This window comes from Oryzias latipes, chromosome 21, assembly GCF_002234675.1.
Source record: "Oryzias latipes chromosome 21, ASM223467v1".
Taxonomy (NCBI): Eukaryota; Metazoa; Chordata; class Actinopteri; order Beloniformes; family Adrianichthyidae; genus Oryzias; species Oryzias latipes.
Window position 1 is genome coordinate 8605172 of NC_019879.2, and position 15836 is coordinate 8621007.

Genomic DNA, 15836 nt, shown 5'->3' on the forward strand with positions numbered 1-15836 from the left:
CAAAACTAATGTGTGGTTAAAGTAACCTCACTGTACTTTTGTAATGCAGACCCTGAAAACTGTCTAATCTTTAACCAGCTGGTGTGTCCAACATCGGTCTCCCCGGCAACTCTTAAACAGACCATCAGATGTGCATTTTCCCAGACTCTGGTGAGCGTTTAGCCTGAACCTGAACTATAAATGTACATCTGACTTTTTGAAGACCACTTCGTCTGCATGAGATCACTTGGAATCCCAGAAAATGCCCAACAGAGCCCAAGAGGTAAGTGCAGGCAGGTTTCATCATCTCTGCCGCGTGGATCACTTCCTCAGAACATGATTAAAGGGTCCTCTGCTTTATTCAGGATGCTGTGATTAACCTGAAGACGCTGCATGAACTTTCTACACAGCTTGGCTTTGAGTGGAGGGTTCTAGCGTGTGAGCTTGGGTTCTGCCGATCTGAGATAGGACGGTTCCATGCCAGATCTGCAGACAGGATTGTGCAGGCCAGGACCATGTTGGAGAGCTGGTAGACAGGCTGTCTTAACATGAATTAGATCCAATTTGTGCTAAAGAAAATATATACATGTATGAATCTAAAACAATTGTTTCTTGTGTAATGGGCATAAATGTCCAGGTATGAACGGTCGTGGGACAAACCCAACAAAACCAAACTGCTTCAAGACGGTCTGGAGCGAGCGGGCAGACGAGATTTGGCTGAAAAACTGCGCTGCCTCCACTGGGGTCACCAGAAGCTGAGCAAAAAGGTGGAGCTCCCTTCGGCTTTCCCCTTCATTATCACCGTCCACAAAACCATCCGCAACCAGGACGCCCTGCGAAGAATCAACGACTTGAGCGGCAGGTTCACCTAAAGATGGATAGAAGGAAAATTCCCAAATATGCTGACTTTATCTATTAAATCGGAGTTGGCACAGTGTGTGACAGTAATGTTGCAAGACTTGTTTAAAATATGTTCTATCACCTGACGTTTGGTGGAAGCAGAAACAGCAGAAAAACCCAACAGCGTTCAGTTCAGTCAGGGAGTGATATTCTTATGTGTAATCATATCAAAGTCTGTCTCTGCAGCGCTAAAAATAATGTACATCCCCCAAAAATAGATCACAAGACAGAATCAGCTCTAGAATGGACTTCACTGCTAATGTAGGAAGATCATTTCCTCTCAATCACCCTGAACTCAATGCTGAATACGGTGACCCAGAAGGGTCACAACACTTTAGATTTCGCAACACAACACAAAATAACGCACTTCAATTCGTCACAACACTAGAAAAATTAACTCACAACACAAAACAATAACTCACAACACAACACTTTAAGTCACAACACAATAACGCTGAAGCCTGTTTGAGGTCTACAAACAAAAGGCCAGATATAGACAAATAGGGCAAAAGGGGCCAATTCCCCCCTAAAATCTGTGACTGCACCCCCATCCCCACCGCCCCCAAAAATCCTAAATTAACGAAAGAACTAAAGAGTTTCAAAAGAAAAAACTCACGAAAAGACAAATAAACAAACAAAAAAAAATAACAAAAGACAACAATCAAATGTAAAAAAAAAAAAAAAGAAATTGAAATAAAATAAAAGACAAAAGAGGTTGGGATAGACAGACGGACAAATAGACAGACATAAAAAAGAGATAAATAATAAAGCAGCTTCATCTTGTGCTGGTCCCACGCCTGGTAAATGCACAGGGTAGTGTCAGGAAGAGCATTCAGCAAAAAACTCCTAATGCTGTGACACGTTTGCATCTAAAAATCAACTGACTCTCATTAATCTTTCATTTCAGATAATGTGACTCCTCAAGTGTATTTAGAAGACAACATCAACAACTGTTTACCTCATGGATGAAAAGAATTCATTTAATGACATTGTTCATTTGATTGAAAATGGCTCATTTAGCTTAGAATTGGGCAACGAATTTTCCAAATGAGGCAAAATATGATTTAAAAGTTCAAAGTTGTTTCCTGAGACTTAAAGTCAATGCAAACATCAGCTTTCTATCAGTTTTGAAATTCCAGAAGCAAAAGTTGTGGTATGAGATATTAAAAATAGGTTTGTTTGTTTTTTCATATTCAATATATAAAGATTTTTTGTTTGTAATTTCCATGTTGATTCCTATTTTAAACTATTATGGTGTCTAGAAAAAGGTTGATGCCTTTTTATTGTTTTGTGTTTATCTGTTTTTATTGCATTCATTGTAGTTTTTCCTTTTGACCTCTTTATTAGTCGCTTTTTGCCACATTGTAGTAGCTTTTCATCCATTTTCTCTTTTTTGTTCTTTCTTTCTGGAAAAAATGTTAAACCGTTGACTTCTAAATTGACCTCAAATGTTAAATACTACCTTTAATTAAATGTAAAGCCGTTCTAACAGAATATTACTTACTATTATGTACTTTTAGCCTAAGGCAGATTAATTTGTTACAGTTACTGGCTTCAGCAGAGCAACCAAACTTTGATGACCCATTTTTTTTACAGACCAATGAAAAGGGCTAATCCTTTGCTTAGCAAGGTTGTGAGAGCGATCAGAGCCAAAGCGGAAGCCATAAATTACTGCCTTCAAAATAAAGGTTTTATTTAAACCGCATCTAAACAAATACAAAAATTTAAATATGTTGATCATCTTCTAAATCCGATAGCTCAAGACTTATGTCTATATTCTGAACATATAAACTAATGTGGCAGAGGAAAAAAAACTACATGAATCTTAGTTTTCAGACAATTATCTCTTTCCATGTCACAATGGGTTGGTGGGCCCAATTCTTCTTTTACTTTTAGAAGTAGGTCATTGAAGGGGAAAGAGAAATAGTCACTCCTCTTCATTCTGAACATGGAGAAACAACACCACTCACTGTTTTTCTTGTCTTGCAGAAGGAAAAATTATTAGGATGGTTGAGTTTTGTATGTTATAATAACTGCTTTTTTGCACTTGTTTTATTCCAAACATTTTAGTTTTCTATTGATTACTTTTTTAAATTATAAAAAAAAAAAAACCTAACTTTTTTTTTCCAAATGTAATCATTTGCTTTACTTGTGTTTCAGTTTTTATTCTACGTTTGTGTTTTCGGTAAACCGCTCTTTGCATTAATTTATTCAGAATGTAAATAATTTGTTTTCCAATACACTTCTGGTTTATTTTAATGGTTTTTTGTTCGTTTTTTAGGTTTGTTTGTTTTATCGTCAGACAAAACCTCTTTTATTTTGTCATTCTCTCCCGGAAGTGCGGCGGCACCTGCGCTCTATCTTTTTTTGTCCGAGTTCCTCCACGCTCAAAACAAACGGAATCAATGAAAACTGTCACCGGTCTGATGACTAACCTCCAGGTTCTGGTGACTGGATGATCCGCGGTTCGTACCGGATAATATGTTCGCTTTGAGAACCAGTAGAACCGGAGTGTTTTGGACCGTCGCCGCAGCTGTTAGGCGCTGGTAATGGGTTTAATCCGAGCGGTTTGAGCTCCAGGCGGATGTGTCCGTGTCTGCGCGGAGGCCCGTCGTGTGATCCCCCCGGCGTTCAGACTGTACGTCGTTTGCCGCTATGGCTTCGGTTCTGAGCTGCTTCTCGGGGCCGGAGGTTCTGGAGGACGTGGGCCACGCTCGGGCTCTGATGAGGGAGCTGAAGCTGCTGTACGACTCGCGCCTGCTGGGGGACGTGACCATCGCCGTGGAGTGTGAGGAGGAAACCCCGGAGCCAGAAGCGACCAGAACCGGACAGCTGTTCCTGTGCAGCCGCAACGTGTTGTCCGCCGCCAGCCCCTACTTTAAGAGCATGTTCACCGGGGGGCTGAACGAGTCCATGCAGGACAGAGTGGTCATCCGCGGCGTGGACTCCGAGTCCATGTCCGTGATCGTGGATTACTGCTACACGGGCAGGGTGACCATCACGGAGAGCAACGTCCAGAGGCTGTACGCAGCGGCCAACATGCTCCAGCTGGAGTACATCAGGAAGGCCAGCTCCAGCTTCATGACGCGCCGGCTGGAGGTCTCCAACTGTGTTGGGATCCTGAAGTTTGCAGACACCTACGACAACCCCGAGCTGAAGGAGAACGCCATGGCGTTCATAGCCAGGAACTTCAGCCAGGTGTGTCACGGAGGAGAGCTCGGCGAACTCAGCTTGGAGCAGCTGAAGGAGCTGCTGTCTCTGGATATCTTGGACGTGGACAGTGAGAAGAAGGTCTGCGCGGCGGCCTTGGAGTGGATCGAGGCCAACGCGCTGCTGCATGAAGAGGACGCGCTACAGGCACTGAAGTGCGTCCGCTGGAACCTCTTCACCGAGAGGGACAAGTGCTACTTGGAGGATCTGGTGACCAAGCCCTTCGTGGAGAAGCACCTGCCGTCCTTCTTCAACCCGTCCACGGAAGGCGGCTGCCTGTCCCCAGCCTGCGATTCACCAAAATGTAGAGTCGGCATGAGCGCGAAGGAGATGATCCTCTTCTTCGGCCTCCCCAACGACAACATCATGTGCTGCGACCCGTACTCAGAGGACCTGTACTTCATGAATCCTCCTTTACAGGATCTCAACGGCCAGGATTACAAGCGATCCACCATGGAGTCCTTAATCGCTTGTGCCACACCTGAGAACAACCTGTACCTGGCTTCGCACTTCTCCAGACACTTCTGGTTGTACAACCCTGTCCTGAACAGCTGGCAGGAGTTGGCGGAGCGGCCTCTGGGGAGGATCCACTCCGGGATGGGCTACCTCAACGGCCACGTCTACCTGATCGGAGGAAGGAATCCGGTGACCGACGCCAGACTGAAGGAGGTGGAGTGTTACAGCATACAGAGAAACCAGTGGACCTTCGTTGCCCCTTTGCCTCACTCTTTGGGTAAAATGCAGGTAGTTGCCCTGAACGAGCAGCTGTACGTGGTAAATAAAAGGAGGATGCTTTGCTACGACCCGAAAAGGAACCGTTGGCGGCACTGCGGTTCGCTGAGAAGGGACAAGCTTCACAAGGCCTGCGTCTTCCAGGAGCAGATCGTCTGCGTCTGCGACATCCCGGTGGTGAAAGCCTACAGCCCCACCAGGGGGGAGTGGAGGAGGCTGGGGGACATCCCCATCGACAGCCGGGCGTTGAACTACCAGGTGATCCAGCACAGCAGCAAGCTGCTTCTCCTCACCCAGACTCTGCTGCAGCACAACAAGAACAGAGTCCTGATCCACGAGTACGACCCCGAGAGGGACGCGTGGAAGAACATCATGGCGGTGTATGTGTCCACGCTAGGACCCGTGTGTGTGTCCACACGCGTGTACCCAGCGTGTCTGGGCTCTGCTCACAGCTTCTCCACCGAGGAGGAGGATGATAGCGGCTCCAGCGCCGACTGGGACCTGGACGGGCTGACAGATCCAGACTCAGATTCTGGCAGCTCGAGCTCTTTCTCAGATGAGAACTGGTAAAAAAAAAAAAGGAAATTAAATTACTTACCAAGTCTTTCTGATGGGATGACAATACTTTTAAGTACTTTAAAGACACCAGCTTGTGACTGCCAGAAACTTTGAATCCTACCACAGATGGTACCAATAAGGCCTTTGCTTTACTTCAGCTTTATCATGGCAATCTCCAGGGTACTTCTTGAGGAGCATCCCTCAAGATATGGTCTGTGCACCAGGTTAAATAAAGGAAACAAAAAAGACTTCAGGGAGGAAGAGTAGGTGTTACAGGCTGGAAAAATGGGAGATTTTCCCATCACATCTGGTAAATCTGGTCCCACCAATATCCATATTTTCCTCCCAGACATCCTATGACATTAGATTTCCTGTCCCAACGCGCCATGTCACAATAAATCATAAGAAATGGGAGGAAACTACCTACATTGTTTTGACTTACTGATGCTAAACTCACTAAATTCTGGGCTTTTTACTTAAATGACCAACTAGAACATTCTTTTATTTTGAAAAGAAAACCTAAAACAGCAGTAAAATCCCTTTTAAAGAGCCGAATGTCTGTCATTTCTTGCAGATAAAGGACGAGCTAATCAGAGATGGAAACAGCTTTTTCTCAAAAGTGCGGAAGCGATTTCATAAAAGCTGAATTTTCAGTATTATAAACATCTCAACCTCAACAATTTCATTCCAGATTAAGCCAAACTTTTATTTTGAAAAATCAGCATTACTTGTATATTTCGTTAGTCATTACATTTCTTTTCAGTATTTTTAATCTTAATTCTTCAAACTCTTAAAATGCTGATGACTGTCGACTTCAGGTAGATGTAAGTTCTTCAGATGGAAGGTGACAGAGTAACTATGATGCATCATACATTTATTGTAAATATTAAGTTTTGAGACGAAGCATCCATTGAGAGCTCAGAGTGCTTATTATACTTTTCTAATTAAAAATGCTGGTTATAAAAACACATTTTACAGCAAAAAGCGATCATTAATGAAGGCCATTGTTCTCTATTAGATTCAAAGTCTGAATATTTTCCAGAAAAAACTTGAATTGCTGTGAAATGCTGTAGGAAACCATGAACTTTGTTAGGTTAAGCTGCGAGACAGAATCTCAAAGAACGAACATGAAAAAACGTTTGTCGCATAAAAGAAGTCATGGACTTGAGTCAGGAATGCTTTAAAACTTTAATCAGTGTTTGGAATTGTGCAGAAGCTGTTTGTTGTGTACTCATATGTTTGTGCGGCAAAATTTACGGAGCCCCAGACATGACATTTGTAAAAAAAAAAAAAAATGCTGACCTGAAATTTTTAATTGGCATTTTGTGGCACAAATTGGTATGTTGTGGATTAATGCACACAAAATACTAATTTCTAGGCATAAACTACTATGTTGTGTCTACAAACAACTAAGTTGTGGCCACAAAATACTAATTTATGAACATAATATGCTAATTTCTGCTTTAAAATGCTCATTGCTGTGCAAAAAATACTAATTTGTGTGCTTTAAATGCTAATAAAATGCAAATTTGTATAAAAAGATTACAAATTTTATTTACAGTATGTGAATAAGTGCTCTCATAATGCTAAGATAATGCTAATTTGTTCCCTTAAAATGCAAACAAAATGCTAATTTGTGCCCTGAAAAGCTGTTAAAAGGTTAATTTGAGCCCCAAAAAGCTAATAAAATGCTATTTGAGGCCCCTAACAATAATTTTTGTGCCCAAAAAGCCAATTTCTGCCTCAAAATGCTAATAGAAATCAAATGTGGCCACAAACTGCTGTTTTATGGCCACAAATATTCAATTTGAGTGAATTCAGTGTAAATGTTTTTAAATGTCATATCCAGGGCTCCCTAAATCATTTCACATCATGGTGTGACGTGAAGCTACACTGGGGAACTCTCAGGTTTGGGCTTCGGCATAAGCCTCTTTTCTTTTCTTGAATGGGTTTCTTTTTGGATGTTTGGTACCGTTAGGCAGTACGTCGTATTTAATAAACATTGTTTTTAGTGAATATTGTTTTCCCCCTTTAAATCCTTTTTGAAATTTAAACTCAAGATTTGAAAAGTATGTTTGCTCAGTTTTCTTTTTTTTTCTCAGCTGAACTTAAACTCTACATTCTTGTGCAGTTTGCAAAACTCCTGACCTCTGGATGTTTGTGTGCAGCTGCAGATAAATGTGTGCATCCAAAAGAAAAAGGAGGAATTATTTATTTTCTGTTGTATTTATGTACAAACGGGTTCAGAAAATGGATGGATGTACAAATAGGTGTTTAGGCCGGCTATTTTGTTTTGGTTTTTGTTTTATTTTATTTCTGTTGTGGTGCCACCTTATATTTAACCTTAATGATGAAATGAGATGATGGTAATTTATTCTGTGAATGTTAAGAACCTGATGTGCAAAAAAATAACCTTTTATTCTTATTGGGGATTTGTCTCAGAGTTTTGCAGTAAACATTGCTTAACATGTTATTTTGGTGAAATTAATGTTAAAAAGTGAGTCAAATGCTACTTTGAAACAAAAATCCCTTCATTTAAATGTTTTGTCATCTTCTGTATTACATAATTTAAAGTATGAAACAAAATAATATTTTATCTATTTGATTTGCTTGTTGGATATGTTATTCTATTCTTTTTTTTTATTATTAAAAAGATGCAATTTAAGCTTTGTGTGGTGTGGAAAAACCAGTATTTTACTTTTTGCTCCATTATTTACAATTTGTTTACATGAAGTCCACAGGTGAGCCATAATGAGAACGTTTTTATGCAGGAATAAGATAATAGTTCAATTACAGTATTATAAAACATAGAAAATGTTTATGGTAAATTAACTGTTTAGTTGCCAACACAAAAATATGTGTAATTTCTCCTTGATTCTTTAAATTCTTCAGATTTTGTCGATTGCTGCAAATCCTCAGATTTGAAATGTATGACAGAAGCTTGTCTTTAGCGACATCTAGTGGTGTCTTCTCTACTTATACTGATCGTTATCGCGATATTTCAACTCCACGATCACGTTCAAGCCGCGAGATGTTGAGAAATGGCAACAGAAAACAAAGCTGAGGAAGAATTTGACACCGTTTTCGGTCTGACGGACTCTGTCGAGCTTTCTTCCCAGCACGACTACGGCCCCACTCGAGCTCGGATCTTTAAAATCATAGTCATAGGGGATTCCAACGTGGGGAAGACGTGTCTGACTTATCGGTTCTGCGGCGGCGCTTTCCTCACGAACCCAGAGGCAACTATCGGGGTGGACTTCAGGGAGAGGACGGTAGAGCTGGATGGAGAGAGCATCAAGGTGAGAAGACCTTTAGCAACAACACATATTCGTATTTTATCCATTAATGTACGAGATTTGTCTAGAGTAACGCTGTGCAAGTCTGTACTTTAGGAAAACAAACAGCTGGCCTGACCCACAAAGGGGATATCAATAAAGACAAAAGCATAAAAAGTTGAATGGAGATTCATGCTCAAAGGTGCAGTGTAACGTTTGCAACTGTTTATCACCAAAGTCCTGTTACTTTCTCAGTTATGCGATTAGTTTTCCCCCTCCTGGGGGCTGTCTTATTTTTTATTTTTATTTTGCATGTTTTTGCATATTTAACACTCTTGTTCAATTTTATGCTTGGATCTCAAATATGTTACAAATGTAGAAATATTAGAGGGGAAAATATCCTGCTTTTGCTGCTTGGTCTTAAAATATTCACTTCCCTGAATCCCTGAGGCCTGCCTGCTGCCTCCCCGTTTGCTAATTCCAGTTAGTCTGTCTGGGATTATATTTTTGTATTAGTTTTTTTGCTGCAAAAATACACATTCCTCTAGTATTCTTTCAAATAAACAACTTTTTTGTGTTTTTTTTTTCTTTGAATTTAAAATAATTTATGTTTGCATTTTGCAAATCTTCATTAGAATTAGAGTTATGGCCTGCAGGCGCTCTCCATTCCCTTTTGACCCAGCCTCAACTGACTGAGTGGCTGTGCTTTTTGTCTCCCCTTCTCTAGCCCTGCCTCCCCGGTTGCATGACAAATTAATTAAAAGACCTATATCATGCTATTCCTAAGCCTTTTCTAGCAAAAAAATATCCATGTATATAATAATATATTACCTTTAGCATACAATTTTTTAAAACTTATTATTTATTTTTTATTATATTATCATTAGTTATTTTTTGCGAGCAATTTTCCTACCTGGAAGGAAGACGACTTGATCTCTGAGGCTCCGCCTTTTGCTTCGTTTGGGTGCCGGACATTTCATGACGTCATCCTAGAGTCGGCCTCGGCAGCGTGACTGCGTTTCTCCCACGAAAACAAACTACATCCAAAGTTTTGCAAAGAGGGATGTGGATATTGTGCATCCAAAAGGAAACTGCTTTGCCGATCATTGCTAACTCTGAGGAGAAAGTGTGTGGGGGCGGTGCTGGCATCACAGACTCTTCCTGGGAAGGGGCTGTTCGCATTGCTCTACATTTCTTTTTGTGAGGAATGAACATTATAACAATGTTTTCAACCAGTGTGCGCCGTGAATATGGTCAGGTGTGCCGTGAGAAATTGCCCTCATTAACTGATCTAAAAACATTTACCATCTCCAGGATATCGGCTCTTTGTTCATCCAAACAGGCCCTGATAAAACACAGAGTAGTTAGGAATATGAAAGATCATAAAATACCTTTTTCTGGGGGGGAGGGGGGGCCCATTATTGGTACGGGTCGGGGGGGCTAACGGGTCGGGGTCTCCGCTGAGGCAATCGGTGGTTGCCTCGGCCGGTTGGCCTCCTCGGTCCCGTCGAGGCCTGACCAGAGCTCCTCTAGGGCTGGCGTCTGGGGGTGGGGGCCTGGGCTTGCTCCGGGGGGGGCGACACTTTCTGGCTCCTCTCTCTCTGTGTGGGGTGGGTGGTGCCGGGCCTGGGGTGTCGGCGCCTCCGGGGGTGGGGCCCTTGGGCTGGGTGGCCCTGGCCCCTTTGCTGGGGGGGGGGGCTGGGGGACGGCTGTTTGACCACCAGGGGACAGTCTACCAGCTGTCCCCAACTTACCCCCTTCCTCATATAACCTCATATTAGGGTGAGGGGGTGGGGGGCCTAGCCTGCGATGCGCCTTGGGGGGGGGGGCTACTTGGCAGTGCCCCCCCCCCCTCCTATGGTTGCCGTATGGAGTGGGCCCCCCCTCTTTCGGTTTTATTTGCACCTTAGACATGTAGGGTCCTTGGTAGGGGGGGTGCTTGGACATCACTGCAAGCAAGCAGCTGATGTCCTCCTGGCACCCTACCCGCCAATTTTAACCGCACCTTAGACATTTAGGGCCCCTTGGTGTGGAGGGTGAGGGGACATCACTGTGAGTAATCAGGAGATGTCCCCTTAGTGCCCTACTCGCCAATTTTAACTGCACCCCCCTTAGTACACACACCCCTCCCCCTTCAATATATACACTCAAACATAAACACACACACATGCACACACACTCCCTGTCAAACACCCATACACGCACACACATTTTACAAGGACGGTGGGACCTGGGTCCATCTGTCCCCTACCCCTTCCCTGGTGGGGGGTGTGGGCCCCTTGGCGATGGCGGCCGTGTCCCTTGGGTGCCGGCTCCCTGGGCCCGGCGGTGCTCTCTCCGCACGGTGGGGGGGTTCATATTACACCTGAGCCGGGGGTGTTCGTGTCCCTTGGGGGTGGGTCCTGGTCCTTGCCCCTGGGCGCTGGGCCCCGCCAAACTTCCAACATGGCCGAGCCTGGTCGGGCCATATTTATAACATCCCTTGTGGGCCGCCCTTTTTTCCCCGGGGTTCCCCCCTCCTGGGCGGGGGCGGCGGGCCCCTGCCTTGCTCCTACCTGGACCAACCGTGGGTCGGGTGGGTGGCTGCCTGGGGTGCGGAGCGGGTCTCCCTTGGGGGGTCCTGGCTCGTACCTGGGGTCGGGGCGGGGGGATGCCCGGAACTCCTGGGTGGTGGTGGGGTGCTCGTCTGGGGCTGTGGGCGTCCCTCTCCGGTGGGGCCCTGCGTTGGGCTCTTCCGGCGCGGCGGGGGGGCTGCTTTCCTGGCTGGGCTGGGGCGGCGCTCTCTTTCCCTCCGCGCCTCCCTGCTCTCTGGCTCTGGGGGCCTCGCGGCGGTCCTGCTGGCTCTGGCCTGGGTGGCGGTCTTGGTCGCCCGGGGGGCGATTGTTCTCTGCCTGTTCCTGTGTGGCGTTGGGGGAATTCCGGCTGCCGCTGCTGCTGCGGCGGGGGTCTGGGTGTGGGGGTGGCTGGGCGCTCCTCCTCCTTCTTTTCACATTCCACCATCCATTTTAGAAGAACATAAACACTCACCTGAACACAGGTGTTAGCTCACCTTTGCACTAATAGTTTGCATGATTGAATGAATGAAAGATTTCACACTAGTTGGTTTTAAGGCATAGGTATGCGTTTGTGAACAGGCCCCGCCCTTTTTGTACTACATTTGAACCGTACTGTAATGATAAACAACCAGTAAGCCTGTCTGCTCTATGCTGCTTCATGGTCTTACCCCCCTTCCCCTCCTTTATCACCCTCCTACCCCCCCCTCTCTCTAACGTCCCTCTCTCTTTTTCCCCTCTTTCCTTTTCCGTCCGGTCCAACACCAAAGATTTTCAAACATGATTGAAATTAATAAAGTTTGGCCTCAATTACAAAAGGGGTTTATTCAGACATACCTTTGGTTTGTCTGAAGATTAATAACCCCTCTTGTTAAAATAAAATATGTCCAACACAAGAGGCCCTCAGCTCTCATCTGTTTGCCTAGCTGTTGGACGGGTCAAGTTTAAAAAAAAAAAAAGAATACCTTTTTCTTTGTGTTTCTTTGATTCTATTAAAGACATTTTGATAAGAATGACGGTACAGCGTTTTAGCCGTAGCTTCAGACGTTTTTGGAAAAGTCCCACCCATTCAACTGTCTCCACCAATCATTCTTGGAGGCTTAATCACATGTCATCAGTCTGACCAATCAGAAGTGGTTAAAGTCTTCACTTCCTTGTTCTGATTCTGCTCATAAACTCGCTTCAGTTCTAACAAAAATATCAGCTAAAGCTCATCTTTAGTGGTGTAGCTTTCCGCGGGATCCGATGTCAGACCGTGGAACAAGTGAACAAAACCATGAAGCTCAGAGAGTGTTCGCACTACATCTCCCATGATGCATCCTGTTAAAGTGACAGCGTCTCAGCGTAAAATGAGTCTTCCCTGTTACACGTCTTGAAACAGCAACAAACACACATGAAACAGTTTTTAAATCTTCTTGATGAAATCAGAGGTCAACAGTTTAGTTCTCCTTCAAAGGTTTGTGTTTATTAACACCCGAACATCCCAGAGTTTGGTCCAAAGTCATCTTTCTAACTGAAACACTTTTGTAATAACATCTGGATTATTTTATATGTTAAACTTAAGAAGAAGAAGTAATACCAACATTTAAGAAACAGGATTAAGGTGAAGTGGCCAACAGACACAATTAAACTAAAATGAAACAATTTAATCATCTAAAAAGAAATAAAACATATTTGTTAAAGTTTTCAAAGACTTCATTTTTGATTAGACAAAAGAAAAACTAATAAAACTTCAACATGTTCACTTTTTGTGTAGCTACAGAAAACATAAATATATTGTTAGTCTTTTTGTGTTAAATTTATCAAACATATTGTGATCATGTAAAAAATTACAGTTACCTCTTATGTTACATGTTGCCCTTCTAATTAGACGAGGGTCATTTGGAGAATAATTTAAGGTATTTTGACTTTTATTCAAATTAAACTTTTGCAGTGAAATGGAAATGTTTTTGCTGTTTTTGCTAGTTCATTTATCGCAAGTTCTATCGTCATCGCAATATGGATCAATAATATCGCATATCGCGAGTTTTCCTCATATCGTGCAGCACGAATTGGGCAAGTTCTTCCACTTAAAAAGATGGAAGAGAGGCCTGTAATTTCCGTCATGGATATATGTCAACTATGAGAGACAAAATGTAAAAAAAATAGTCAGGAAAAATCTCCTAGTCTGATTTTTAAAGAATTTATTTGTAAATTATGGTGGAAAATAAGTATTTGGGCAAGATTTCTGCACTCACAGACCTGTAACGTCTTCTTCTGTCCTCCACTAGTAACCTGTATTAATGGTAACTAGTTGAACCCCTGTTTGAATCTGCAATAGGTAAGCAGCTTGGTGTGAAGAAATCCTCTGTGGGAGCAATTATTAGGAAATGGAAGACATACAAGACCACTTCATCTGGGGCTCCCCACAAGATCTCATCCGGTGAGGTCAAAATCATCACAACATAGAGAGAGAGAGAGAGAGAGAGAGAGAGAGAGGGAGAGAGAGAGAGAGAGGGAGAGAGAGAGAGAGAGAGAGAGAGAGAGAGAGAGAGAGAGAGAGAGAGAGAGAGAGAGAGAGAGAGAGAGAGAGAGAGAGAGAGAGAGAGAGAGAGAGAGAGAGAGAGAGAGAGAGAGAGAGAGAGAGAGAGAGAGAGAGAGAGAGAGAGAGAGAGAGAGAGAGAGAGAGAGAGAGAGAGAGAGAGAGAGAGAGAGAGGAGAGAGAGAGAGAGAGAGAGAGAGAGAGAGAGAGAGAGAGAGAGAGAGAGAGAGAGAGAGAGAGAGAGAGAGAGAGAGTGTTCATGCGCAGGCACATCTAAAGATTGCTAGAGAGCATTTGGATGATCCAGAAGAGGGTTGGGAGTACTACTGTAAAGCATGGGGGTGGTAACATCATGCTTTGGGGATGTTTTTTAGCAAAGGGATCAGGGCAACTAATCCGTCTAAAGGAAAGAATTAATGGGTCCATATATCGTCAGATTTTGAGTGAAAACCTCCTTTGATCATCAAGGACATTGAAAATGAAACGTGGCTGGGTCTTTCAGCATGACAACAATACCAGACACACTACTCGGGTAACGAAGGAGTGGCTTCATAAGAAGCATTTCAAGGTCTTGGAGTGGCCTAGCCAGTAGAGCTGTGACGGTGTCGAATTTTTCATCACCGCGGTGACGAACCACCAGGGGGCGCGGTGTCGCGGTTCAAATCCTAATGTTTGGTCTGGTTGTGTTTCTCCTCCAGTTGCAGATTTGGGACACAGCGGGTCAGGAGCGTTTCCGGAAGAGCATGGTGGAGCACTACTACCGCAGCGTCCACGCCGTCATCTTTGTTTACGACGTCACCAGCCTCCCCTCCTTCGAAAGCATCCCTGAGTGGATCGAGGAGTGCAGTCGCCACTTGGTGGGGCCGCTGGTGCCCCGCGTCATTGTGGGAAACAAGTGTGACCTGAGGGAGCAGCGGGAGGTGCCCGCATCGTCCGCCCAGCTTCTCGCTGACAGTTACAACTACCCGCTATTTGAGACCTCGGCCAAGGAGCCGTCTGAGAAGGAGCATGTGGATGCCATCTTCCTGACCTTAGCGTACAGGCTGAAGAGCCACAAACCTCTGAGACTAAAGCAGCTGAGTGAGAGCGGCGCCAGGCAACTGAGCCAGAGAGAGCAGGAGGAGGGGCTCTGTCAATGCTGAGGTCAGCGCCGCCTCACTGAATGGACTCACTATAGGGGCTACATCCTCCAGCAGTGCTGGATTAAAACAGTCATAATGGTTTAAACAAAAACACGACTTTTTAGAAAGACTTTATGTTGATTTTAATGTTTCTTTGCTGATGTGGGGCCCTTGGTGCACGAGTTTGCACAATATCAAACCAGAATTATCGCAAGCATTTGCACCTAAGATTAATATTTAGCAATGGGTTTGCTGTGATTGCTCCAATACTGGACTCTTCCATATCCACATACTAATGCCTTATTTGTTTAAAGACTTTACGCGAAGAGAAAAACTTAAAACACAGGGAAAAAAGGACTGAAACTTTGAAAAAATGAGAACATTCTTTAAAATCTTTGTGATTTTTTTCTTCCAGTTCTTGGGATGACTATTGCATGAATGTTGGTGCTATTACTTAGCTTTTTTTGCACACATTAAACCCAATAACCCAAGTGATGAAATTTAGCTGGCGTGTTTGGTTAAATGCAAATCCACACAGTTCATTTGGACTGCATGTTTGAATGTCAAATCTGTGTCACTTGAAGTTCAGAAAACCGTTTCCTCAACGATGAAATCATGTGTGATTTGAAGACCTTTCAGCTGTGTTGGGAGCAGTCAGTATAAACCTGCAAATCAATAAAATGCTCACATCTGTACTTTGTCATTAGAATTTCTTTACTGGTTTGTTTGGAAATTGGAAGTGTTTCAGGAAGCTACACTGATCCACTTCAAATAAATATACTTGGGGACATTGTGTAAAAGTGAAAAATTTGAATTGGGGTGATAGACACAATTATGTCTTTTCTACATCTACATCATGGTCTCACCGTTTACAGTGTGTCTTACTTATTGGGGACAAATCTGGAAAAAAATTGAACAGAAAAACCTTTTAAATGATAACATTCAGTGAGTATAAAAAGCTGATTAAGCCAGTCAGTCATTCCAAGTT

General features: G+C 43.6%; 3 protein-coding genes across 3 annotated transcripts; all 3 read left to right on the forward strand.

The window, feature by feature from the left end:
- The first annotated feature begins 109 nt into the window (after positions 1 to 109).
- Positions 110 to 916, forward strand: LOC105356758 (p53-induced death domain-containing protein 1). Its single transcript, XM_023950958.1, has 3 exons — positions 110 to 262; positions 345 to 508; positions 617 to 916. The coding sequence occupies exons 1-3, from the start codon at positions 242 to 244 to the stop codon at positions 849 to 851; spliced, it is 420 nt and encodes a 139-aa protein (XP_023806726.1). The 5' UTR covers positions 110 to 241; the 3' UTR covers positions 852 to 916.
- Positions 917 to 3224: 2308 nt separating this feature from the next.
- LOC101169820 (kelch repeat and BTB domain-containing protein 7) lies at positions 3225 to 8050 on the forward strand. The gene has a single exon (XM_004081569.4). The coding sequence runs from the start codon at positions 3535 to 3537 to the stop codon at positions 5389 to 5391; it is 1857 nt and encodes a 618-aa protein (XP_004081617.1). The 5' UTR covers positions 3225 to 3534; the 3' UTR covers positions 5392 to 8050.
- A 333-nt stretch (positions 8051 to 8383) lies between these two features.
- On the forward strand, positions 8384 to 15543 carry LOC101162878 (ras-related protein Rab-33B). The gene is made up of 2 exons (XM_004081461.4): positions 8384 to 8678; positions 14426 to 15543. Exons 1-2 carry the CDS (start codon positions 8421 to 8423, stop codon positions 14867 to 14869), a joined length of 702 nt encoding a protein of 233 aa, XP_004081509.1. The 5' UTR covers positions 8384 to 8420; the 3' UTR covers positions 14870 to 15543.
- Positions 15544 to 15836: the final 293 nt, after the last annotated feature.